General features: G+C 36.2%; 1 protein-coding gene across 3 annotated transcripts in view; it reads left to right on the forward strand.

The window, feature by feature from the left end:
* The first annotated feature begins 762 nt into the window (after nt 1-762).
* Nucleotides 763-26,109, forward strand: part of TSG101 (tumor susceptibility 101) — a 39,143-nt gene continuing 13,796 nt past the window's right edge. The window contains exons 1-8 of one of the 3 annotated variants that reach the window (XM_058158386.1): nt 763-935; nt 3,267-3,351; nt 4,927-4,992; nt 11,213-11,376; nt 11,854-11,980; nt 16,061-16,127; nt 19,248-19,345; nt 22,796-25,624. In XM_058158386.1, coding sequence (XP_058014369.1) covers nt 894-935; nt 3,267-3,351; nt 4,927-4,992; nt 11,213-11,376; nt 11,854-11,980; nt 16,061-16,127; nt 19,248-19,345; nt 22,796-23,376 — 1,230 coding nt within the window. In that variant the 5' untranslated portion in view covers nt 763-893 and the 3' untranslated portion in view covers nt 23,377-25,624. Of the gene's footprint in view, nt 936-3,266; nt 3,352-4,926; nt 4,993-11,212; nt 11,377-11,853; nt 11,981-16,060; nt 16,128-19,247; nt 19,346-22,795; nt 25,625-26,109 lie in introns of those variants that run through there. The other 2 variants (XM_058158396.1, XM_058158405.1) reach the window with 2 other exon arrangements.

The following is a 26,109-nucleotide window of genomic DNA, read 5'->3' on the forward strand; positions in this document are numbered from 1 at the left end:
GCTTACGTCAAGTGCCTGATCTTCGGACCTTTCGTCGTGAGCTAAAAACATATTTATTCATTCAAGCAGGACTGGCATAAATAGTTGATTTTAAATTGAGGTTTTATTAATATTTTAAATTTTTAAAACTTTTTAATTATCAGCCGTTTGTAATAGTTTTATTTTAAATTCTTTTAATTGTATATATTCTGTATTTTATTCTGGCTGTACACCGCCCTGAGTCCTTCGGGAGAAGGGCGGTATAAAAATCTAATAAAATAAATAAATAAATAAATAAATAAATAAATTGACAATAAAGGTTTGGTTTGAATTAAATTTAAATTAAATTAAATTAAATTAAATTAAATTAAACTAAACAAGTGGCTGTCCAGCCTTTTGTTAAAAACCGCCAGCGATGAAGCGCCTGAAGTCAAACTGTTCCACTGGCTAAATTGTCCTCACTGTTAGGAAAGTTCACCGAATAGTTTTTTCCCCCCTAAACTGAGGGAGGATTAGAATCTGAGCCTCTCTGTTCTTAGTCGCGTATCTTAGTGATTAATACATCCCCCACCCCCGTTTCTATCCAATTAACTACAACCCAGAACAGACTGTAAAATCGGATGGTCCTCCGACCCTCTCTATGATTTGTCTTCGCAGAGGGACTAAAGTGAAAACTCTATTACTACTTTTTTTCCTCTGGTCGAGGGGGGGGAGGAGAAAGGAAAAAAAAATAAAAACCAGTTAGCCGCCGGAAGTGACGTTTCGCAGTATCGCCGAGCGGAAACGGATCGCGGAGGTTGGCGGAAGCGGAGCTGCGAAAGGTTCTTGTTGGTCCGGGAGTTGAGAGTAGGGGGCGGGAGTGGAGGTCGTAGAAGGGTAGCACGACCGAGGGTGGGACCGCCGCCGCCGCCGCCATGGCCTTGTCCGAGAGTCAGCTGAAGAAAATGCTTGCTAAGGTAAAAGGCCCGCCTGCTCCTGAAGCGTCGCTTCTCAAAGCAGCCTTTGAGTCGGTTCAGCCCAGCCGCGCTCTTTGAAGGCCTGGTCTTTTTTTTTTTTTTGGAGTGGGGGGGCGGTGACGACGACGACGACGATAGAGCAAAAAGCCAAAGCGCCTTCCCTGCCTTTGGGGAAAGAGAGGTCCTTCCGAGGCTTTCGCCTTTCACTCCCCCGCCCCCCTGAACTGGCAGTGTTCGCCGCTTCCTCGCCAGCGAGCCCATCTAACTAACCTATAAGCGGTCCATAATTTTTTGAAAAAACTGGCTCCTATTTGAGAAGCAATCTCCTGCAAGTCGGCTGTTAATCTTGAAATTAGACGGTTGTTCTCCCCAAACATAAGGCTTCTTGGGCTCTTCTACTTCTCCACCCTTGCGTCCCTGACTGATAAGATGGGCCTTAAAATAAAAACTAAATTTCTGCAGGCCGGTAGTTCTCTTCCCCAAGTAGTCTTTATTGGGAGAAAGGCTGAATTTTCTTTCAAAACTTATTCTACAGTCCTGAAAAGAAAACAAATGTTCGTTCTGTATATGATTACCCTCTTCTTAGTTCTCAGATAGTCTTGTGTTATGGACTGCTGGAGACTAGTTATCTCAGGAGAAAAAGATATGAGCTGAGTTTGGTCTCTGAAGTCTTGGAGCAATTTTTTCCCCATTAGATTGAACCAGGTTATAGGAAGTTTGGAGTCCCTCCTTTTATTTGAAAGTGAATATACAAAACTGTATAGTCTTGTATATTCATTTTCACTTGGTAGTCTTGTATATACTATTGGTTTTGTCTGCTATAAATTGTCTGCATTCAGGACAAATACATAGCCCTCTGTAACCCTTTGCTTAGTTTGCCTTTTCCAAGTTTCCAGTTAGTCTCCCCTTGTTGTGTTTTATTTCTTTTTTTCCCAAGAACATTTTACAATTAGCCACTCCTTATTTTCTGTTATTATTATTTTAAAATTAGCTGCATAGTAGGACTTAACTTAAAGAAATACAAGGAAGTAGAAATAAACCTTCTAAAAGTTTTTCTTTTAGATGAATTTGGTGCAAGAATTGCTGCTTTTAGGTTTCTTACACATCAATAAATATGCTTTTTAATATCTGAGGATTTTCTTCTTTTTGATTTTCTGCCTTTTATGTGCACTCTCTGTCACCTGGATATAGTAGCATATAAAAATCCTTACATGCCATTTCAGTATAGGTTGAGAAGGGTAGATGACAATGCATGCAATTGTCATCATGAGAATGCTACAACTCACTGTATTAGATGTTAGAACATGAATGTTGTCATTTTGGCATCATCTTGACTTTGGATAACGCATCTTGAAGGGTTGGTAAGAGATATGTATCCAATGTGACTATTACGTATTGTATGTAGAAGATGTTTATCAACTTTTTATAAAGTTTGTGGATATTTTTTTAAACCATAAGGTAACTTATATGTGCATGTTTGCAAACACACATATTTGTGGGCCAAGCAGAATTAAATATGTTTAAGTGCTTTTAATATTTGTTTGTTATCCCATAAACAGTGACAATTTTACTAGGAAATGGTATTTATATCTTGCTATCTATCTCCACAGTCAGCTGATCTGTCCAACAATGATATGTATTGCACACATACATGTTTCTATATGTGTCTCTGTATATACTGTTTCTGATGTTATGGAAGTACAACTCTCTGTTCATGTAGCAGGAATTTTTCTTATTTTTATACCCACATTTTCTTTCTTGCAAATCACCCAACTCTCCAAAGCAATTATGAGGAAAGGAATAATATAGGCTCAAGTGCTAGAAACCATTCTGTATGTGGAATGGCACCATTGGATAAAGCCCATATTCTGCCACCTTAAGGATTGGAAGTCTGTGGTCTTCCAGGTATCTCCAGGCTCCTTTTCCAGCACCACACAGGAATGAACAGTGATAAGGAGTACTGGGAATTCAGCAACTTACGTAATTTACTTACATGTTATGTAATTGCAATGTGATTTTCCTAATGTTGATTTTCATTAGAAAATGCCTTTTCTTTTATGAGCTCCATATAAGTAACATGGAATAGGGTCATTCTAATTTCACATTTGTATCATGAGATTATAACTGTCCCCGATTAATCATGCTTCCTTTGCAATTCCTGTTGATAATCCAATAGAACAATTTCACAAGTAAAAATGTTTAAAGTAAGGCACATTGTGATCATAGAACTTCATATGTCATAACCTGCAGTTGAAGATTCCAAACACTAGTAAGCTGATATATGGGTTTGCTGTTAGAAGTGTTTTAAAACATTATTTTTCTTTTCTCTAGTACAAGTACAGAGACTTGGCCGTTCAGGAAACTGTCAATGTTACTGGCCAGTACAAAGATCTCAAACCTGTTATGGATAACTATGGTAACTTGCTGTTTTCTGTATTTTGCAGGATGGTTTTTGTTAGCTATTATATAGTAATATTTAGTCAGTTTATTGCATTGCAAGGAAATAGTTTTACTGAGCTATTCCTTATTTAACAACTAACCTGTTTAGTGACCACTCAAAGTTAAAGTTACTCCTTGACATACAACCACAATTGGAATTTGAAAATTCATTGTTGAAGTTATGCAATTATTAGGTGAGGAATCATGTGACTGCACCCAATTTTATACCTGTTTTGCCGTTGTTAAGTGAATCACTGCAATCATTAAGAAGACAAGTGATCTTAATTTGTGACTTTCCCCATTAACTTTGTTTTTGGAAGTCAGATGGAAAGGTGCAAATCAAAATCATGTGACCAAGGGACATCAAGATAATAGTGAGAAGACTACTCAGAAGTCACTTTTGAAAAGTCATAAAATGAATGCTCATAGGTCAAGAACTATTTTACAACGGCACTGAAAAAGTGATTTAAAATTGTTCCTCAAACCTATGACCATAGAGGAATCCCCTAATCACATGATCGCCATTTGCAAGCTTCACAAGTTGGCTTCCCATAAGTAAAGTCAATGAGGAGCTACAATGAACTCACAAATTGCAGTCACTTGATGATTCCCTTAATGACTGTTGTGGTCCCTTAATAACCACAACATGACTTACATTGTAAACCAGGTATAGTCACATGATGCTTTACTTAACTATTGTGTCACTCATAATGGAGTTGCCGGTTGTAATTGTGGTTGTTAAGTGAGGATTACCTATACTGAGGAAGTGAAACAGGATTATGTCCTTACCTGATAATTAAGGTATTTTAGTGAGCGATGTCAGATCGTGAAGCTAACACACAATCTTGTTTTGCTTTCTAATATTAGAAGTACCGGTAGTCATTATTTCTACTGGTAGAAGTAGTCACTCGTTTGAGGAAGAAAATGTTCAAGTAAGGTAGAAATAAATAATATATTCTTCATTTAGACCATATATTATTTTCATAATAATATATTGAAACTGAAGACTTTATTATTCCAGCGTGCGGGACTAGCCTAAGAATAAAATGTTTTAGTTAAATTTTAATGGGGGTTTTATTGGTTTTTATTGTTTTAGTGATCAGGCCAAGATAATATTTAGTTTTAACTGGGTTTTAATGGTTATTTATTATATTGTTTTAATATGCCTGTGAACCGCCCTGAGTCCTACGGGAGATGGTGCGGTATATAAGTTGGATAAATAAATAAATAAATAAATAAATAAATAAAATTTGATGTCTGTTTTGAAAATTTCTATAACCAATTCATTTTTAAAAGAGTATAGTTTTCTTGAGTTGCAGTATCTGGCAAACAGCATTTGTCATAGAACCTATAGTGAAGAAGTCATTGCTATCTATAAAAGGCACAAAATGACATACCAAACACATTATATTGTACAGAATTTATTTTCTTAGAAGATGTGTACTTATTTCTGGTCAGAATGAAGTATTGATACTGAGTTGATATTCTTATTTTTGTTAATGTGCTCAATGTCTGTGATCTATATATTGAATAAATCAATGCTTCTTTTCAGTTTTTAATGATGGTTCATCAAGAGAATTGATGAGCCTTACTGGAACCATTCCTGTAAATTACAGAGGTATGTATATATTTTGAACTGTTTGCATAGGTTATCTGAAACCACTGTCTCTGTACATATAGTCCTCACTTAATGATCAGTTGCTTAGCAAGTTACAATGCCCCCCCCCAAAAAAAGAGTATTATAACCTGGTTCTGGAGTTCTGATGACCACATGTACATGCGTGCACTGCAGTCACATGATCACATTTCGGTGCTAGGCAATTGACTACAGTCCTTTGCAGCATTCTAATTTTTGGCATTTTTACTAGTTTCTGGCAAAAAAAATGGCCATTGGCTAAAATGAATTTTAATAACCATGGTGTTCACTTAATGACCAGTGCAAAAAAGGTAGTAAAATCCTGCTTGACATCTGCTATGACTTACAGCTGTAATTCCAGACTCAGTTATGGTCGTAAGTCGAGGACTACCATGAACTGTATCCTTCATTTTGTAACATTGTACTTTGTTTGCGTATTTCAGATACATTGCTTTAAATTAGTCAGAACAATGAAAGCAAAACTAAAACACAGACTTATTGCGATCTAAAAATTACCAACTCAAAGCAAAAGAATTTATAGTTTCCTATCTCTTCTCATGTGGTTAGGTGGCATTACTTTGGAACAGAGTTGGCAAAATCCAGGTAGATACAAGCTTCTATAACATAACTATACAAAGCATTTGAATGAGATGGTTTGAAAGCAAAGTAGCTATGCATATGCATACCCAAAGTATCAGCTAGAAAGAGCTTCTCATGTTGTTCAAAAGATGTGGCTGATGGTGATTCAAAGACATATTATCTAATTTAGGGCGTGTCATTTAATGGAGTGAAAATTAATTTTTGCAATTTTTTTCAGTTAGGGTTCTAAAAATAACTATTTTTACACTAAGAATTCAAATCTGCTGTTATTTTTGCAATTGCACAACATTTAGCTTGGTATGGTAAATCCATGTCTTATCATATGCCCCACATCAGTCCCTTGTAACCCAAATACTGTTAAAAATTTCTCAAAATTACACTTTGTGCTACCAAAATTAAAGTCTTTTTCTGCATGAATCTTATCTAGCTAAGAAAAAAAAATCCATGCAATCATAAACTAAGATCAGAAAGCAATTATCTGAGTTACAAAAATATGTAAGTGAGTTTCATCAAATCTTGTTTTGATTCGTTCTTCAACATCAGCTGCCAACTTGCTTCTCGGCCTCTGATATAAGCCTTACGTTTCTCACGTGTATACACTCTGCTTGCTGCCTTTGTGACCTGTTTCATACATCTCTCTATAGATTTGGCATGACAGGGCCACTGTGGTACTTGCATTGGTTCATCAATGAACTACTTTTATTTCTCCTGTAATCAATTTGCACATCAAAGGTGGCTCATGTACACTTTCAGACCAGTCAGTCAGCTCCAGCAAAGTGGATGCTCTAGTGTTGATTAAAGGCGATTTTCTTGCACATACAGAAAAATCTCCCAGCACGTCATTGTCTGTACCCCTCAAGTCAATGATCTTTTGCACACCAGCTGTCCTCTCTTTTTTTTTCATTCAAAAAGTTTTACAAAAAAAAATAAAAAAATTTTTTTCCCCTTTCCCCCCAACCCCCCTCCCTTCACTAATACCCTCCCCCCTCTCTCCTGACTTCCCAGGACAAGCACAAGGTATAGTTAAAAATAAAACAAACATATGCTAAGAAAATTTTTCCCCAAAACTATTATACCAATTTTCCCTCTCTAGCTCTGACTTCCTCCTAACATAACCAAAATCCTTCAAAAAAATAATAAATTTTTTTTAACAATTAATAGTAATAAAATATATAAATCAATAGAACAAATTAATCCTAAAGTATTTAAAACCAGCTAAAGCATAAAAATCCAATCCAATTCAGAGAATATCTCCCTTATAGCTTCTATAACCATATAATTTTCCCCCCAGGTCTTTCTTACATAAGATCTTTCGAGAATATTCTATTTAAAATTCAGTGCAACACATTATAAAATTTCAATACAGAAAATTACAATATCTATTCAACTTTAGTCCTTCCTCGTCAAAATCCAGTATAGATCCAAATATCTAGTCTTTTATGATAGATATAAAACATATAATCAACCCATTTCTTCCAGATCTTCCTCACATATCTTTCCGGGTCACTAATATTTTTGTCTGTTAATATTTCAAAAAACACCTTGTTTCAAGGATAATACTTTTGTCTCTTGCCATTTTTTTTGATGCATTAATCTCTGTCTTTCCTTCATTACTCCTTTTGAAAAGTCAGTCACAATATTTCCTAGTAGTTCCTTATGTCCAAGAATCCACAAATTACTGCCGTATATTCCATCAGAATATAAAAGAGAACTCTTGGAAAGCATTAACCCTGTGAGTTTTTCGGTTCGGGAGACAGTCTCCTGTAGCACAAATTCAGGCATTTCATCCAAACTATTTAAAGAAAACTTCTTTACATCAACTTGTTTATTCACGATCATATCTTCATATTTATCCACTTTTGTTTGTATCTCCTCCATTCCATTTTCCAAGTCCTGATTGCACTGGTTAATTTCCTCCAAGCTCTCATCCAAAACGTCCCCATTTTTTATCAATTCGTATTTTTGAATAATTAAATACATTCTTTCTGTGTAATCCTGTATAAAGTCACAAATCCATTCTTCTGAAAGAAGCTTCATGACAAAGTTCCTGCTGAGAATCCCCTTGTAAAATACTTAAACAACGTAATATAATCCAACAATCCACAGTCCAACACAATAAGATAAAATCTCCATTCAGTTTCGATTCCGCAGCACAGGTTCCCTTTCATTTATCGCTCTGCTTTCAGTTGCTCTCAAACGCAATTTAAACAATTAAAAGAAGGGGGGGGAAATTTCTCTTTTTAAAAAAGGTGGAAGTCAGGAAATCAAAAATACTTGCAAACCAATAATTGTTCACTCATGCTTCTTCTGTCTGCTTATAGAAATCCACATAAAGAAATCAATTGTTAGCAGAAGTGGACACCTTCCTCTTTTCCTGCTTTTGCAGGAGCGCAGTGAATACTGGAGATTAAGGGAGGATTCAATGGGATTCGACCTTTCCGGGACTTTGCATAACAAAAACAAAGCCCCTAGGGGAATCTACCACTCCCCCCCCCCTGCTCTTTCTCTCTCTTTCAACCAGAGAGGGAAATTGAAGCCGGGAACAGCTGTTCGTTGCTGTTTTCACCGGCTTTTACCATATCCAGTGCGGAGTGCCATAAATTAGCACCCAGCGAGAAAGGTGGCGCCACCCGGAAGTCACCAGCTGTCCTCTCTTGAATGTTATCTGAATACAAAAATGTCTGGCTTATTTCACTGAAAGCATACCAGGATGAACTCTGAATGGTTGGCAAAACATCTACTATAGCCTTCTTTTGCAGTCTGACTTGCTGCAGCTGGATCAAGACGGGCCTTCAATCCAGGAATGTTTTACTTTGATATTGAACCAGCAAGGATCGTACATACCAATGTTGTATTCAACTATCTTTCTTAAGTTTTGGAGAGTTTTGCCTTTAAAGCCATGTTTGAAATCCATATTTGACAAAGCCTATTTGCAGTTGTCAATCAGCATGAATGGCTTACAGGACCAATTTCCAGAAGAGCCAGATCTGTGGGAAGTTCTCTTGTCCTTATTGCCTGTGTGATCCTATATCCATACGCTTGTTCAGTAGAGAGATCCTTTAGAACATTGTCTCTCAATGAAATGAGAGGCTCATCAAATTCGGCCCACAGAACAATTTCTTACTTGCAGTTGAGTATGTCAGTTTGTCAAGTTTCACAGTGAAAGTCTCTTTGACATCTAGCTTTCCTCTACCAAGATGATATGTTTTTGGCTTGATCCCAGTTCTCTTGGATCTTGTTCAAGATTGTCACTCGTGAATTTACGATGGGTTACAAAAGAACTGTTCACTCGTTTCCACTTTTCAAGCAGTTTTGGATATATGTCTCTTGCAAGACTGGCTGCACGGTAGTTTCTAGCATCATCACTACTTTGTTCTCTTAACAATAGGCCATATCTGAGAATGACTTGCAGTGTTGGGAGCTCAGATGGCAACAAGTTTCTGCCAGGCCCAATTACATTGCTCATATGAGTGAATGTTCCCAGTTTTGTTCTTTTTTTAGAACCATTACAGATGAGTTATCACACTCACAGGAAACGAGGCCAGTGGTATTAATACTCTCAGACAAAATAATGTTTAACAAAAAGAAAAACAGCTGAACCTGTCAAATGCACAAAATGTTAAAAAGTTACAATATTTATGTAGTTATTTACCAAGCACCTCTAAAGGTTAAACATCCCCAAGGTGTGTTACAACTTTTGAGCACCCCTAATGTTTAGAAATTGAAAGTTGAAAAAATTGACACATCCTATTATTCATGCTCCCACACATTATGAAGCATCTCATTTGAATGCTTTGCATAACCTCTACATATCTGTCTGTCATGATGTTCACAGATACCAATATAGTTAGCATAGCAATGCAATAGCATTAAAATAGTTTAAATGTGTTATAATTCATTTACCACTAACATAGCAGAAGAAGCTCAACGACAGGTGGTGAGAAATGTCAGGATTTTTGAGTAATACCCTATTACAAAAACGTTTTGAACTTTCATGGCACAAGGAAATCTGATTGCTTGTAATTGCTGGCATATTCTGCCAATTGCTATGGTGAACTTGACTGTATTGCTGTAGTTATCTCTGAATCCTGATCAGATAGATGTTGAACGCAGAACTCTCACCTGGGAGAGTTTGTTCATAATGTGCTATTAATCTGCATCAAATTTCTGTAATGATAAGAATATAAGAAGACTTGGACTTAGAGATTTCACTACTTCCATTTTATAGGAGTGTATGTCCCAAAATTCTTAGCAAGTGTTTTGTACAAAAATAATACTATTATCCTCATTGCTTTTTAAAATCCTAATCCTATTTTAAGTTTAAATTTTTATCTGTGATAAAAGCACTATCAGTGTTGTATTGCTGATATTGCTGAATGCTTATTTGCTAATTTTGAGGGATGATGTTAATACTTATATATTACTAAAACTCCCTTGTCTGTTTGTAACCTTCAGTGGGGCAAAACTGTGCATAATAGGGCAACAGTTTTTGAACCAAGATATTTAATTTACAGAATGTCAGGACTAATTAGTCCCGTGAGAGTGAAATTTGGGGAATGTGTGGCCAATTGAGCAAGAGGCATCGCCTGGGTCAGGGAGGGTGCAAGGGGGTACCTGTGGTATTGTGCAGGTTGGGAAGGGTGTGTGAGCATTTCTGTGTAGATAGGTGCCATGCAGGTAGGGAAGATTGGGTTGAGATATCAGTATCAAGACTTAACTTTTTTTTTAATAATCTCAATCCCCCGGAACATTCCCTGGCTTCAGATGACTGATCAGCAGCAAATTACATCAGGGCAAATTACATCCAATCAGTTTGAATTAAAAAATTACCCATATATAATTCAATGGACCTCTCAAAAGGCTTCTGAGATACCTTGGCTGTAGCTGTCTGTTTCAGATTTGTATGACTATCTCCAAAGTTAGCTATGTCATATGATGTTGCTGCTCTGAACCAATTATAACAATTCCAGTTTTCAGGGACATGTTTACAAAAGACATTAGGACCTATTCCTTTGATTCTCTACAAGCAATCTGATGCAAGTTCAATGTTTAAATAGAAGTCTACTCTTCCAGAACAGGTTGCATGCTTATACCTAACTTCCCAGAACTCTCAGCCGGTTTCTGTATTGTGTGTAAATAACATTTTTCCCCTTCTCATCTTCATCCACTCGGAATTAGCTCCTCAAAAACTTTGGCTCTTCATCATCTGTCTGGAACAGATAATGGAAAGTGGGGAGGGGTGGTGAACACTTGAAATGTTTATTTTGGTTTCTCAGGGCTGAGGAGGATTAGAAGATTCAGTGCGATAAAATGCAAATAAATCCACCAGTATCAAAAGTGGACAAAATTGAGGAGGATTGTTATATGCAGTGTAACAAAGTATCAGATCCTTGGTATAATGGACTTGCTTTCCTAATACTTTGTTTATTAATTTCCAAAGCCATGTTGTATGTGCTTATAAAAATACTTCAGTTTTATGTTTCAAGACCATTCCTATGCACTTAAATATACTATAGTAACAATTATGCCACCTCAGTATTTTATCACAGAACCATTTATTATCAACAAGGATATATAACATCATTTTTAAAAATCTCTCTAGGCAACATTTACAACATCCCAATATGCCTGTGGCTACTGGATACATATCCATTCAATCCCCCAATCTGTTTTGTTAAGCCAACTAGTTCAATGACAATTAAAACTGGGAAGCATGTTGATGCAAATGGCAGGATATATCTTCCATATCTACATGAATGGAAACATGTAAGTATAATTTTAAGGTGTTTAAGCATTAATAAACTGTTTTGAGATAAAAATATTGATTTCATTTCATATTCCTCTAGCTGTTTAATATAATCGGAAAATGAACTTGGACACTTGGAGCTCTGTTGAATATAATAGAGTCCTAAAAGTTTAAATATTAATAATTTTGCAATGTTTCCTTTGGTGTTATTAAGAATTGCAACTGAAATAACCGTTGTTGTTGCCTGTAATTAGTATAATTCATTGATGGAAATTGACAGTATCATGAAGCATGTTCCCTGTGGTATCTTATTTTTTCAGTTTTGACATTCAGTTCTGTTAATTGAATGACAACAAAGGGAAGTGAAATCTTAACATAGAAGAAAAGGAAATTTTCAGCAACTGATGAGATGATGAATCTATCTGTACAGATAATGAGCAACAAAACTATTTTTCTAGAAGAAAAAAAGTAACTGTCTTCTCTGCTTTAACTTCCAGCCACAATCAGATTTAATAGGACTGATTCAAGTTATGATTGTGGTGTTTGGAGAGGAACCTCCCGTCTTTTCTCGACCAACCATTTCAGCTTCCTATCCACCTTATCAAGCAACAGGGCCACCAAACAGTAAGCCTCTTATATCCACTATCATATGTGAATAATCGTGGGTGCAAACATGTAATTTTTGGGTTGCTTCTCTGAAAGAGTCCTCCTATTTTGACATTTTATTTGGGTTGTTAAAAAATGACAATAATTGCAAAAATTATTCTCATAACTTTAATTGTTATAATAGAGCCAGTTTTGGTCTAATGGCTAAGGCACCAGGCTAGAGAACAGGACAGTTCCTTTTAGTCCTCTCTGAGGCATGAAAGCCAGCTGGTGGCCCTGGGCCAGTCACTCTGTCTCAGCTGTACTCAGCTCACAGGGTTGTGGGGGAAATAGGATATTTACAAAAATATCAAAGACGTGATCAATAAATAGTGTGTTTATTTATTATTCTGGATGATTAGCCAGTTATTTAGATTATTTTTGGCATTTTTATCCACATATCGAGTCCTTCCTAACGGCCTGGAATAGGCATGTGTAAGTTTTGTAGTATTAAAGGTAATGTCGCAGGATATAAGCTGCTCAAAGTAAAGCTGTTTTTGGCAATTGAGTGATAGTGATTTTGTCATTACTAATGGTGTTCATGTGATGCTTACATATATTTAATCTACAATTAGAGTCACAGTCATATGCCTGCTGGAAGTTTAATAATTTAAGTCCAAATCAAGAACCTAAGAATGATTAAAGTAGCATCTAAAAATATAGGCAGTTCCAAGCAGAGTAGGGTTTTTGTTTTGTTTTTTAAAAGAAAGATTTTTAAAATTGTTATTACTTTGAGTAGAAGAATGTTGTTGATCATCCATAATAGGTTTCTGTCTTGTTATTGACAGTTGCCCAGTCCAGAATATAACTTTTTAAAAATGATAACCTATCATGCTAAAAAAAAAACCTTAATCTAAATTAACTTTTAAAAATCCCAAAGAAAGTAAAATAAAAAAGAAAATGGTGAGAGAGAAATTTTAATAGAAATAGCAGGCTAATAAGATTATATTATATTTTAGGATAGTAATAAATTGTGTATCAGACTTTTCCAATACACTCAGTGCTCCTTACTTCTGCAAATGCCAATATTGCCAGAGAGCAGATGGATACTTCTTTAATGAGATTTAAAAATTCTGTAGCTTCCAGAAATCTTCATTATACAGATGGGGACTTAGCTCCCTCTATTATATTATAGGAAAACTATAAAATTATTAAATTGAATAAATTTCAGAGGCCTCCAGGACAATTATGAAAAACATATAAATTGATTTTAAAAAATTTAGAGAATAGTTGCCATACTTTGGGAGTTATATTGGGAATCTTATATAAACAACATTGTGTCAGCTTCATGTTATGATGGCTTTAGTTTTAAAGTCTGATAACCGTATCATTGTACAAATTCTTGGTTGATATCTCAATTAAACCATGAGCTAAGATTTTAACAGCTACATTAGTGAGAAGGTTATAGAAAGTATTTGTGATGACCCGGGGTGTGGCATGAAAGCAACGCAGTCTGAGAACAGGTCTAACTCCCCTTTATTGCTCAACTTTACCCCAAAACGTCCCCACATTTGCTACACGTTTCAGAGCAAAGCTCTCACACACCTTCAGCAGGCTCTGGTTGCAAGTAGTCCAGTAAACAAGGTTAGCCAAACAGTAACCAGGGCCAGCAGTCCAGTAAGCCAGGTTAGCCAAACAATAACTAGAGCAAGAAGTTCAGCAAAGCAGGCAAACCGGGCAAGCCCCACAAGACAGACCACAGTAATCTCCGGGTGTCGGCAAGTGCATATGAGGCTCCACAGCTTCAATGCTTGTTCCCGACAAATACCCTGCCACTGGCACCTCTTTACATCTCAGTCCCCAGGTGTGCTTTGTGAAGGGGGGCAGGGCACTCTCCTCCCTTGTAGCCAGCTCAGTCTGCATTGGTCTTGCCTTCTCTCTTCTCTCTGTGCTCAGGAGGAGGTGGTCCTTGCTCTTAGCCTGAGCTTTGTCTCTTCTCCTCCTCCGTGTTTGCAAGCCTTTATAATCCTGAAAAGCCTTGCCCAGACTGACTCTGCCCTTCCCCAGTTTCCTCCAAGGCCAATGGAGACACCCTCTAACATGATAGAATTACATGTTAAATATTCTGCGTATATAGTGAAATGAAATAAGTTAAGTATTATATAATTTGGTAAGAAATTCTTGCTGGATATAGGTAAACATTATCTCTTGCCCATAATCTGTTAAATACCTGGGGAGCTATTATCCCAGGAAAATATGTTGATTTGGTAATGTTATTTCTGTGTCATTAACCAAATGAAAAACAATATTAATAGGTAGCTGAAACTAATGTTATGGAGAAGACATAATGTGGGGGAAATTCATCAATTTTTACATATAGGTAGTCCTTGAGTTATGACCACAATTGAACTCAAAAGTTATGCTGCTAAGTGAAACATTTGCTAAGTGAGTTTGTCCCAGTTTACGACTTTTCTTGCCACATTGTTAAGTGAATCCCTGCAGTTGTTAAATTAGTAACAGGGTTGTTAAGACAACCTGGCTTCCCCATTGACTTTGCTTGTCTAAAGGTCGCAAAAGGGGATCACGTGACTCTGGGACACTGCAATCGTCATATATGTGAATCAGTTGTCAAGCATCTGGATGTAAATCATGTGCCCATGGGGATGCTGCAACGGTCATACATGTGAAAAATGGTCATGAGTCACTTTTTTCAGTGCCCTTGTAACTTTGAACGGTCACTAAATGAACTGTTGTAAGTTGAGGACTACCTGAATTTTGGGGGGACATTGCTTATGTTTGTTCCACTGAAATATTTTAAACAGCTTGTTAAATTTACAGTAATTTTTTTTCTATGAAAATAATAAATATGAAATAATTAGGATTTCTCTATCAGTTACAGTTTTGGTATAATAATGGTGGTTTTCATTTTCTTGAACACGTACTAAAAAAGGGTGAGGTTGCACCTGATATTTCAAAGCCAATGAACATTGTTGTGGATGCTCCTCCTTAACTTATCCAGTGTCTTCATTTTCTTCTGATTCTTTCAATTTGGCCAAGAATATTTTTTCGATATGATCCACTTATGTCATATGTCCAAAGTGTGTGAGTTCCATGCTTTTAATGTTCCATGTTTTAAATGTTAGTAGTCTTGTAATTTCTACTGTAGGCTATGTAGGGTTTATTTTCATAATATATTGTATGTTTACTAATTTAATAATTAATTGCCATAGGAAAACATGTTTCTATGTTACATATAGTAGAAATATATTCTTGTTAGATCCCTCAGCAGTAAAATCTTCAAGATGCATACTGCCAAGCACCTGCATAATGAATTTATTATCTCTGCCAGTAGATGTCAGTCAAACATTTATTATCCACTAGTTTGAAAACTTCTAGTTAATAAACTTTGAATACAAAAGTGAAGTTTTACAAATTATCGGAATATTGCACATTAAAGACCAAGCAATTAAATTTTCCAGAAATTTATTCAGGCTAGATGTTAAATAAAACAAGATTTTAAGAAATGCAGTGGAAAAAATTAAAAGGAAAACTTCATTATATTGCCAAATTTTTGCATGTACAGCTCTAGGTTTTGTGCTATAGGCCAAGAATGAGCCTTTAGGTCTGGTAGATGTTTGCAATTTTTAAAATGTGGACAAGACTAGCGTAGCTGCTTCATTTCATTCCTTCCAATCTGCCAATATAATCTCTATCAGTTCCACTTGTCTTTTGACTTTTTTTTTCCTGGGTAGATGGACATATTTCCAAGTAAAGCATCGAACTGCAGCCACACATCATTTTTATTTTCTCACAATTCCTTTGGGCGAATACATTTGTATAAATAAAGATGGTGCTAGAAACTGCTAGTTGGCTTATCAGCAAACATCCTGCTCTTATTCACTGAACCTGAAAATAAGGACATAGGGATGCCAGAGGGGTTTCAGAGGGCATCATGTTGTCTTTTACTGCTGTAGAATATGTCATAAACATTTGAAGCATTTATTTTTATAAATATTCACAAATGGAATATTTCAAAACATTCTGCATGATAAAAGTAACATTTTAATGTGTAAAGTTATCTCAGACTGATAACGTTTGCAAAATTGCTTTTGTACTCAGCTCCCTATATGCCGGTAATGCCAAGTGGAATCTCTTCTTTTCCTCCTGGACAAACTCCTAACCCAAGGTAAAATAAATCTGCTTGCACGGTGAGAAACATAGTGATTTGATTATGCCCTGTTGTGCTATTTCTGAGATGGAATCTTAGTCTAAACATACGTTTCAAAAATATGCACACTTCCAAATGGACCTATGAAGCTTTTCTTTTTGAGTCACTGCTTATTTATTAAGTTTAGATCAATTAATTGTTTAAATAAATTTACCAGTAACTTTATTTTGCTAATTTTTCTTTAGACAAGAATCTTCTTCAGAAATTAGATGTTGCTTGAGCAGAAGGTTGAACAAGATGTGTTACTTCACTTCCAGTAGCTCCACCTTGAGAACTTTGCATATTGGTAGAAAATCTGTAGGGAAATCTGAAACCTCATTTGCATATCACACTTAAAATGTTTAAGTAGCAAGCTTGTGATCTACTTGGTTATGGTAGTCCTTTCTGCAGTCACTCAGAGAAAGAAGGCTTCCATGTTAGTTGTGCATGTTTTTGAAATAGCCTTTATGTCATCTGCATCCTAAATTAACCTGTAGATCATGATTTCATTCTGTGGTTTGTGGTAACCAGACATATAGTGGTGCATCTCATGCTGAGCTGATATTCAATCGATAAGTGGCTTGCAAGAAAAGCCAGCAGGCATATAGGAGAGGCATCATTCGCCTTTGAGGAAAGTGTTGTGACCCAGGTTCCTGGACCCAGACTCCTGGACTCGGATGATTCAGAAAATGAGGGAGAAGACCTGGCAAGCCCTGCTTCTCTTGAGCCCTCTCCCTCCCTGGCACCCACTCAAAGGGAGGGGCCGGCAAGGCCTGATTCTCCCGGGCCTTCTTCTGATTTGGCAACGCCCCAAGAACAGTTTTGGAGGGACGCAAGATTACGAAGGCTTGATCGGCGTGCGCAGCAGCGGAAGAGTTGGGACAAAGCCAAGTCATAATTGTCATGCAGTGACATCTGCAGAGACTATAAATAGGAGGCGGGACTTCCTGGTTTTTTGTCTTGGACAAAGCAATGAATTTGGCGCGAGCTAATTCATGGAGGGAAGAATATATTCGTGAGTAATTCTGGCCTTATCTATAATTTCCTCGTTATCTCCAGAAACTTGGCAGGCCCGTGGGTAGACGTGGCCAGGACATGTATCTATGTAAATAAAAGGAAAAGAAAAAAAGGAAGGCCTCTGACGGACTCTTTGCTGGGAGTATTGGGGGAAGGGAAACAGAACAGAAAGGTACTCTTAGTGCTCAAGTGAACAAGCCCAACTTTCTTTTCCTTCTGTCTCCCGTTCTTCTAAAGAAGCTTTCATCACATCCAAGAAAAGTTAGGATAGGTTTCTTCTACATCGGGGTCTCCAACCTTTGCTGGCTGAGGGATTTTGGGAGTTGAAGTCCACAAGTCTTAAAGTTGCCACGGTTGGAGATCCCTGTTCTGCATTAATTCCAGTAGTTGGTTAAGAAGCCAATTAATATCTTCTTTGCCTGCTGTTTTTATATTTTCACTGCAAGCCCAGTCTCTCCAAACCTTCTTGAAGCTTGTATTCAACAGGAATACATTATTTTCACTGGATCTTCCTTACCATCTTTCATGATTATTGTGTTTTAAATGTGATCCTTATTCCCCCTATTCTATTCGCAAGGCCTGTGTAGTGTTTGACTATCATTCCCAATATATGTTTTTAAACTGCTTCAGTTGCCTTAACAAGCCTTCCGAACTTTTCTCTGATATTCGGAGGAATGCCAGATTTCCCTTAAACAGGTAGGGTTCAGTGTCAGAAAATGTATGTATCTGTGTTGAATTCATGTATATGTAAGGCACAGTTGTCTGGGAAAATGATTGTGCTCTGTAACAGAGATCCTTGTCCCAGTTCTTGCTGCTATGCCACACTAACATGCAAATGCATATGCAAATGTACACAACAAGAAGGCAAATGAGGTTCCCATATGTGAGCAGTTCTCACCTGTAGATCTAGGGATAGAGTCAGCGGTGGACACTATAGAAAAAGTACTGGGAAATGCAAGGCTATTCCTTTTCTTATGAATTTCTGAAATGTATAAAGGATATCTCAAATTTGTGGCTTTGCGGTAAAACTAGAACATTTTCACTACTGATCATGCTAGATTACATTGCTCAGCCTTCTAATTCAGCAACATCCAAGAACTACAACACTAGGCAAATTTAAAGTATTTTTTAAGGAAGCGAAGGACTGCATTATTTGTATTCATTTGAATATCCTTTCATTTTAATTATTAATTAATGGCTACACAATAAGGTGAATTACTAGGGATGTTTTCAGTACTTACAGTAAATCCTGCAACATACTCAGTTTATTGGTTTTCTTTGTCCTCTTGTAGCATTCTTCTGTGTACTTTTCTGTTAAAAAGTAGTACCGTATATACTCGAGTATAAGCCGAGTTTTTCAGCACGTTTTTTGTGCTGAAAAACGTCCCCTCGGCTTATACTCGAGTATATACGGCTTATACTCGAGTTTTTTTTTTTTCTTCTTTTTTTCACATTATACCGGATGGTGCAAACTTGGCGGGCTTTTGCATTAGCGCGGGGAAGCCCTGCCGGTGCAGTGAGAGGGCGGGGCGGGGGAGCCGCCAGCCTTCTCGGCTGAGGGAGGGAGGCTTTCCCTGACCGGTAGCTGCCTCATTTCCCTCCCTTGGCTTATACTCGAGTCCCCAGTTTACCCCAGTTTTTTGGGGTAAAATTGGGGACCTCGGCTTATACTCGGATCGGCTTATATTCGAGTATATACGGTAATTAGTTTTGATCACCTGTATGTGAAATACAGAATGCAAAAAACCCCAATAATTTTATTTTCCGGGAGATACAGGAATCTGCTTGGTGTCCATGCTATAATTTAAAAGATTACACAGTTTTCTTTTCAGAGCAGAATGAAAACAGTTAACAAGAGACTAAGCCTTGAATAGCTGAGTTCAGTGTCTTTCCTTAAAATGTTTTGAGCACAAGTTTGTAAATGTAACATTAATTCATAAAAATAAAAATAGCATGAAGTAGTGTTCAAATATATTCAGCATCAATGCATTTATCACTAGATTGAATAGTAATCTGATTATAGCTGAATCCATTAAGCTTCAATAATCCTGTTTTGTTTTCCCTTTCATTTTCCTGGTCAAGTGGTTATTCAAGCTACCCTTATCCTGCACCTAGTGGACCATTTCCAGCAACAACCAGCACACCACATTATCCTTCTCAGCCTCCTGTAACCACTGTGGGTGAGTAATTTCAAAAGAACCATTTCAAAGGTGGGAAACGAGATTTGCATCTGCAAATGTACAAACCAAAATACTTAAATTTACAGAAATGGTTAATTTGACTATAGCAACAAAAGAGGCCTATGATAAAAGCAATGTTTGATATATTTTTTTACTAATTCATATATTACATGTATTGTTTTTCCTCCAATATTTGATTAACAAAACAATGAATGACTTCTGCTGTTTCACTCATGAAGAGTCTTTATTTTTAATTGATTGCTGTATGTGATAAAAATTTTGTATGTGTTTGAAACTGTCATCTTAGCAAGTCGAACATGAATTAAAGCTAAAAAGCAAATAGAACAAATTACGTAATTGTTTTATTCTCTAATCTTATTCTGGGCAGCTAATCTTAGTTTTGACATTTAGATTTTGGGAGAAGTTTTAACATGCTAACAAATACGTAGGAATACCGAGAGTGTAATCACTACAATGCAAATAGTGATGCTGCAGCTAAATATAGCATAGTAAAGAATATAATTACAGATAAACAGGAAACCTTGACAGTCAAGGTTGCTGAAAATTTGTTTGAATAGACTTGAAGTTAGGTATCTTCAATATGTTCTTCAATTCATTTTCAGGCCTCCAGATCTCTATTCATTATGTATTATTGAACAGATACATTATGTTAGAAGTAGCATGAATATCCAGTTTCATGGGTATACTCAATAGATGTGTGACTATTGTATGTAAATTGTACTTTTTGTCAGATAAAAATTCAGATCAGTAGCTGTTTCTTACTCCATACATTGCTAAAAATTCCTTACTGCATTGGACTAAATGGTGCCTTTACAATTAAGTCCATTTATAAAAACTCCTAGAAATTTGGAAGCTATGACCACACCTTGGCTGTTCATCTGATTGGGACTTCGCCTTCCCAAGAAGTAAACAGAAATCTTGAAACTCAAAGATTTGTTTAGAAGGCACAGCATCATTTAGTACAGAGAGCAGTCCAGGACATGTTAAGTCCCTTGTAATTATATTTTGTCCAACACCATTATGTAAGTTTGAAAAGCCAGAATGTATTCCCTTTTCCTATTTAGCCAAGATTACCAAGGCAGCTAATGTAGAAAAAAAAGATTTAATTAAATACCTAATATTAAAATAATTATAAAATTTTCAGAAAAAGAGTAAATCTTAAGCTTAGATAGATGGAACTAAATATGGCGCCCAAGACAATTTATTCCCTAATTTGGGAACATCATGGAAGAAGCCTCTCCTGCGTTCTGAACTCGTGTCTCAAAAAAAAAAAGAAAAAAGGAGGACTTTCTCAAAGACTTTTGGGTGCAATCGGAGCATTAGCCCAACCCTTGAAATTGTTCAGGTTAATCAGTATCTGCCAGAACTATTTATTTATAGCTTTAAAAGTGGTATAGTGGATACTGGTCTGTAATTGCACAAATCTTTTGGATGTAGGATTTTTTTATAATTTAAAAAAATATCTTATAATTGCCTCTTTGAAGCCAGAGGATGGTCATTGTGTTTAAGCATGAAGATAGTCACACCTTGGCTACTTAAATTAACAGTGGAAATTCTAAAGGGGACAACAAGATCATCAAGACCTTCACATCTTCAAGATCTACAATGAATAGTCAACTTTATCTGCTGCTGCATTGTTCATTGTCTACTATTCCTCCACATACTAAAGAAGAAGATGCTATTCAGTATGGGAAAACAGCAACAGGTAGTCCTCAACTTACAACAGTTCATTTAGTGACCATTCAAAGATACAAAGGCACTGAAAAAAACGAGTTAGGATTGGTTTTCACACTTACAACCATTTCAGCATCTACATAGTCCCATGATTAAAATTTGGATGCTTGGCAACTGACTCATATTTATGAGAGTTTCAGTTTCCTAGGATCATGTGATCTCCTTTTGCAAGCTTCTGACAAGTAGAATCAAAATTTAACAACTGCAGTGATTCACTTAACAACATTTGTGGCAATAAAAGTCGTAAAATGGGACAAAATTTACTTAACAAATGTTTCACATAGCAACAAACATTTTGAGCTCAATTATGATTGTAAGTCGAGGACTACCTGTATTTGGATCTGGCACAATAAGAATGCAAAGATATTATTCCTTTTGCTATCTTCACTTTACAGAATGCAAATAGATGCTAGTACCTGCTCAGCCTGAGGTTCCTGAGATTTCTTTATTAATGTTCAGACTGTCATGCCTCCTATTTCATCATTTGCATCCGCCTACTTAATCAGAAGTCTGTAAGAGAGGGAAGATTGCTTTGAATCAACAGTGTCCATTGCTTGGGATTATTTTATATTCTACAGATCAAGCAGGACTTTTTTTTAACATTATTGCTCAGAGGCTCAGGAAAAAAAAATGCATTTACGCAGTCATTCAGATCTATTAACTGCCTGGAACAGACACTTTTAAGCTATCATACCTGCAGCAATTCATAATCTTCTCTGAACATTTCATACAGACTCTTTGAACCTCGTATTACCAACTCTTCTTGAACTGAATGCCAAATGAAGAATGTATCCTGTTCCATGTATGGAATTTGATATTAGTGGGGACAGGTGTTCCCAAATCTGGAAATACTGTACTGTTTCTTACTGGGTGACTTCAGCACATTCACTGAATATTCCTGTGGACAAGAAGCCTAACAAAATGCAGAGACACCAGAATAGTTAGTTGAGGAAGAAAAGTCTTGGGAGACTCAAAATCTTAATGGGCAATCTGTACTCTAGTCACACTTTTTTTTATTGTTTTAAAGAGGAACCTAAGCATTTGCATGTAATTCAGCAAAACAATATTGATCCTCCTTCAAAAAGTTGTAACATGGCTTCATAGATACATAACTATAAGGGATATAATAAAAAAAGTATTTTATCTGCAGTGCTTTCTCAACCACTATCTGCCCTGCTTGATGATCTCAATTAATTCTGGCATTCAGTTACTTTCTGTGTTTTTTGGCCTATGAAATTATATTTTTTCTTATCTCTGTTAATCTCTTAATTGTTTTGGGATTATGTCTAGGTTCAGTCTATCCATAATTGGTCACTCTGAATATTGAAAGCTAACAATGTTAACTGCTCTTTCAAGAAGAGCTAAATGTGTACTAGAATCTTCATTTGGCTCTGAGTTGCTTTGGAAAATGTCAATAGATAGGGGGAATGGGGGGTAAGTATGGTTTTCTTTTTGTAGTTATATAACTTAGATGCAATCATTTATCCTGTAAACTGAATACACCAACATATTAATGGTTGTTAGAAGTAGTGTTCAAATCAAATTGGCAATATGGAAGGTTTTCGTGTGTTTATGTCTAATGTTTTGATTGTTTTTACATGGAGCAATACAGAGAACTACTCTGGATAGAGTTTTCAGAAAGGGCTTTGACCACAAAGTTTATGAAGGATTAATGTATGTTTGTTCTCTTAATAGCAGATGGCAGAAGAAAGCAGAAACAGGTATGGATTTGTGGTCATTCTTATGTTTTCTGGGCAGAAAAACGGGCACTTGAAAGAAGCTTTGGTCCACAATTGGGAATTCGACTGGAGGATGCCAAAATACATTGGCTAGGAAAGAGTGGAATGGTGTGGGATCAATTAGTACCCATCCTGTTGCATACACGACGGAGGCTAACAGATCCTGATATATTGGTGATCCATCTAGGAGGCAATGACTTGGGGACAGCTAGTAATTTGGATGTCATAAACCGAATGAAGAAAGATTTTGGACTTCTTAAGCAGATATTCAAGAATACCATTCTAGTCTGGTCTAATATCATACCCCGGAAAGTATGGAATCAAGAGATACCCCATAAAGTGATGGAGAGAAGCAGAAGAATACTCAATGAGGAAATGGGCTATTTTATACAATACATTGGAGGGACTGTGATCCAACATGATTTACTTGTACCAGAATCTCCTGGATTGTTCCATCTAGATGGTGTACTCTTATCTCAGAGTGGCACAGATATCTTCAACCTGGATTTACAAAGTGCTTTAGAAACTTTGATTTGATTTTTAATTGGAAGAAAAATGATACCCATTATGTATTTAACAACTGTGGACACTTTCTACAAATAGAGAAAGTTCCGAACAGCGTGATAACATGAATTTATAGATAACAGACTTAGCCTATGATTTAGCTGGGTACTGATTGCTAATGCGGTTGTCTGTGACATTGCTCTATAATCTGCAAAGAATTTTTGTGGTAATACGTTTTAACTATTTTTTGCAAATACAGTTTATTTTTTCATTTACTTTAATTCACTATTCATGAATGTTGAATGAGACTGCCAAACAAATTAATCTTTGATTGATTCCATCTCCCCAAAGTGAATATAGCATGATTATATCAATCTACAGTATAAGTAACGGTTTACAAAGCTGTTTCAGGTGAGTCAGATGGGACTAATTATTAAGTGTTATCATATTGGGGTTAGAGTTAGTGGGGTCATTCCAGTTCTCCTGTAGAAGTTTGACAAGCCCTTTTGTGTATACATTGAGGATCATGCACAAGGAGGGGACAGGAAGGAAAATCCCATTACACAAACGGAAGCCAGCTAAGATATATTGGCTATAGCCAACTATTACCAATTCAGCATTGCACCTTAGAACATTTCTTCTTTTCAAAAAGGGGAAGATTATTTAAATATAATTGGAAGATCAAATTAAGATCTAGTTTCTGACACATTGGTTTTTGAAAATACTTTTCCTAGTTAAAAAGTTAAGCAATTCTATTTCACAATTGCATGTCTTATAAGCAGCAATTAATGGCTGGTTTAAATGTAGTATTCCAACTTAATACGCATAATTTATTAAGCTAGGAATACCATTTTAGTCCCACACATTCTCCACCTTTCTGCCTTTTGTACCAGCTTTGATCCAAATCATAATATCTGTTAGTATTGAACTGTGGTATAAAATTGTTTCATTTACTGAGTTCTTAATAATATGCATTGAACCATATCTCCCTATTTTTGGCATAATGGAAAATTGGTTTAAAAATGGGGACTTAAGAATTGCTTCTCCTTTGGAATTGGTGGAGTAATTGTTCTAGATATGGCTCTTAGACTTGTAAGAAGGGTTTCAATGATTCATTTTCCTAATGCATGCAAAATAGTATTATATGCTTCTTAGAGCAGTTATGATACTTGTAAAATGCTATTTTAAATGAGGGTCTACAAAAATATTTTTGCTATGGTTTTGTTAACTCTGAGTGAATACATTTCTGTGATAATTAAAATGAAATTGTAATTTTTTTCTGTCAATATTTCCCCTGGGATAACAAAGCACTTTAGAGCTTTTGTTTGCTGTGCTTGAAGAAAATCTTTCTTTGATCCCAAATGCATAAAGGTAGATATTCTGCTTATCCCAAAGGTATTGTTAAACTGTTTGACAGTAGCTCTATTAAGAGAACAATGCCACTTCATGTTTTGGCATCACTGATCTGAACCACAATTTGCTTTGAAGGATTGTTCAAGAGAAGTACAATTTTAGAAGTAAGTAAGGAAAATTTAAAATACAGAGATGTGTATTTTTTTTCAAAAACCCCCTCCCCAAAAACCTGACCTACTGTGCAATAACAATTTGGTTATTAAGGAGGAAACCATTTTGCAAACAAATCAAGACTCAATTTGTGTTTCAATATTGAATTCAACTAACACTGCATTTATGTGGTATTGTGACTTTAATTTTCTTAACAAGCAAGAGGGAATTCACTATTAATCATTTAGGTCGATTTTCTGTCATTTCTGAAGTGAGTTCCTTACTCGAAAGACTTCCAAGTCTGCTCAGCCTCTAGGAGAGGGACTTTGAAAGCTTCATTCCGTAATGAACTGAATGACTGAAAATAAGACAACAGGAATAGAATGTAGAAGACTGAGGTGCAGAGACTCCATCTTTTAAATATTAACTTCATAGAGTGAAACACTTGAGCAGATTTATTTTTTGTAATTTATTTTAAATATCTCTGAGGTTTCCAGCCACACGAGGAGAATTATACTATCTGTGAGAGCAAATAGGACTGTGTTCAAATGTATATGGCATGCTTCAGTTTTTTCCAGTGAGGGTTTAAGAGCACAACTGCTAAAAACAGCAATTTACAGATTACCTTTTGTATATTTGCTTGTAAAAGAGCCTTTAAGTTCGTATTTTGTCAGAATTTATCTTTCATAAACTATTGACATTGGACATCTGTTTGAATCATCTGATTTCTATAATTTGGAGGGTTCTGTTTTAAAAATAATAAAACATTAGCCTTTGTTTTCTTGTACTGTATGGTATTAATGGGCATCTAGTAATATCCTGCAATTTATTTTTCTCCAAATCCTGTTTTTGGAGCCATTAACAATCATGTGCTGACATGGCACTTAGTCTAATATCAGATATACTGGAAATGGTTGCATTTTCAATTATGTTGGCTACCTTGAAAATAAAGCAACCATATGGTATTTCAAAAGCTGAAAGTAAATGTTAGTGCCATTATTTAATGGCCATTATTTATGGCTAAACATAATGACTTTGATTCAAGCTTGTTTTTATCAGGACTTGAAAATGCCTTCGATTTGCAGATGGTAGTCTCCTAATTTTTCCTCTCCAGATATTCATCCCTGTGCTCCACTCTTGGGATACATATTTGCCAAACTGGCTTTGTGCCGGAGGGGCACTGGGCTCTGCAAAGAAGAAGAGATGGGGGCTGACCTGTTTCACAAATACAGTGAATTCTTCTTCTTTGGAGAATAATTTGTT

This window comes from Ahaetulla prasina, chromosome 1, assembly GCF_028640845.1.
Source record: "Ahaetulla prasina isolate Xishuangbanna chromosome 1, ASM2864084v1, whole genome shotgun sequence".
In the NCBI taxonomy this organism is placed as follows: domain Eukaryota; kingdom Metazoa; phylum Chordata; class Lepidosauria; order Squamata; family Colubridae; genus Ahaetulla; species Ahaetulla prasina.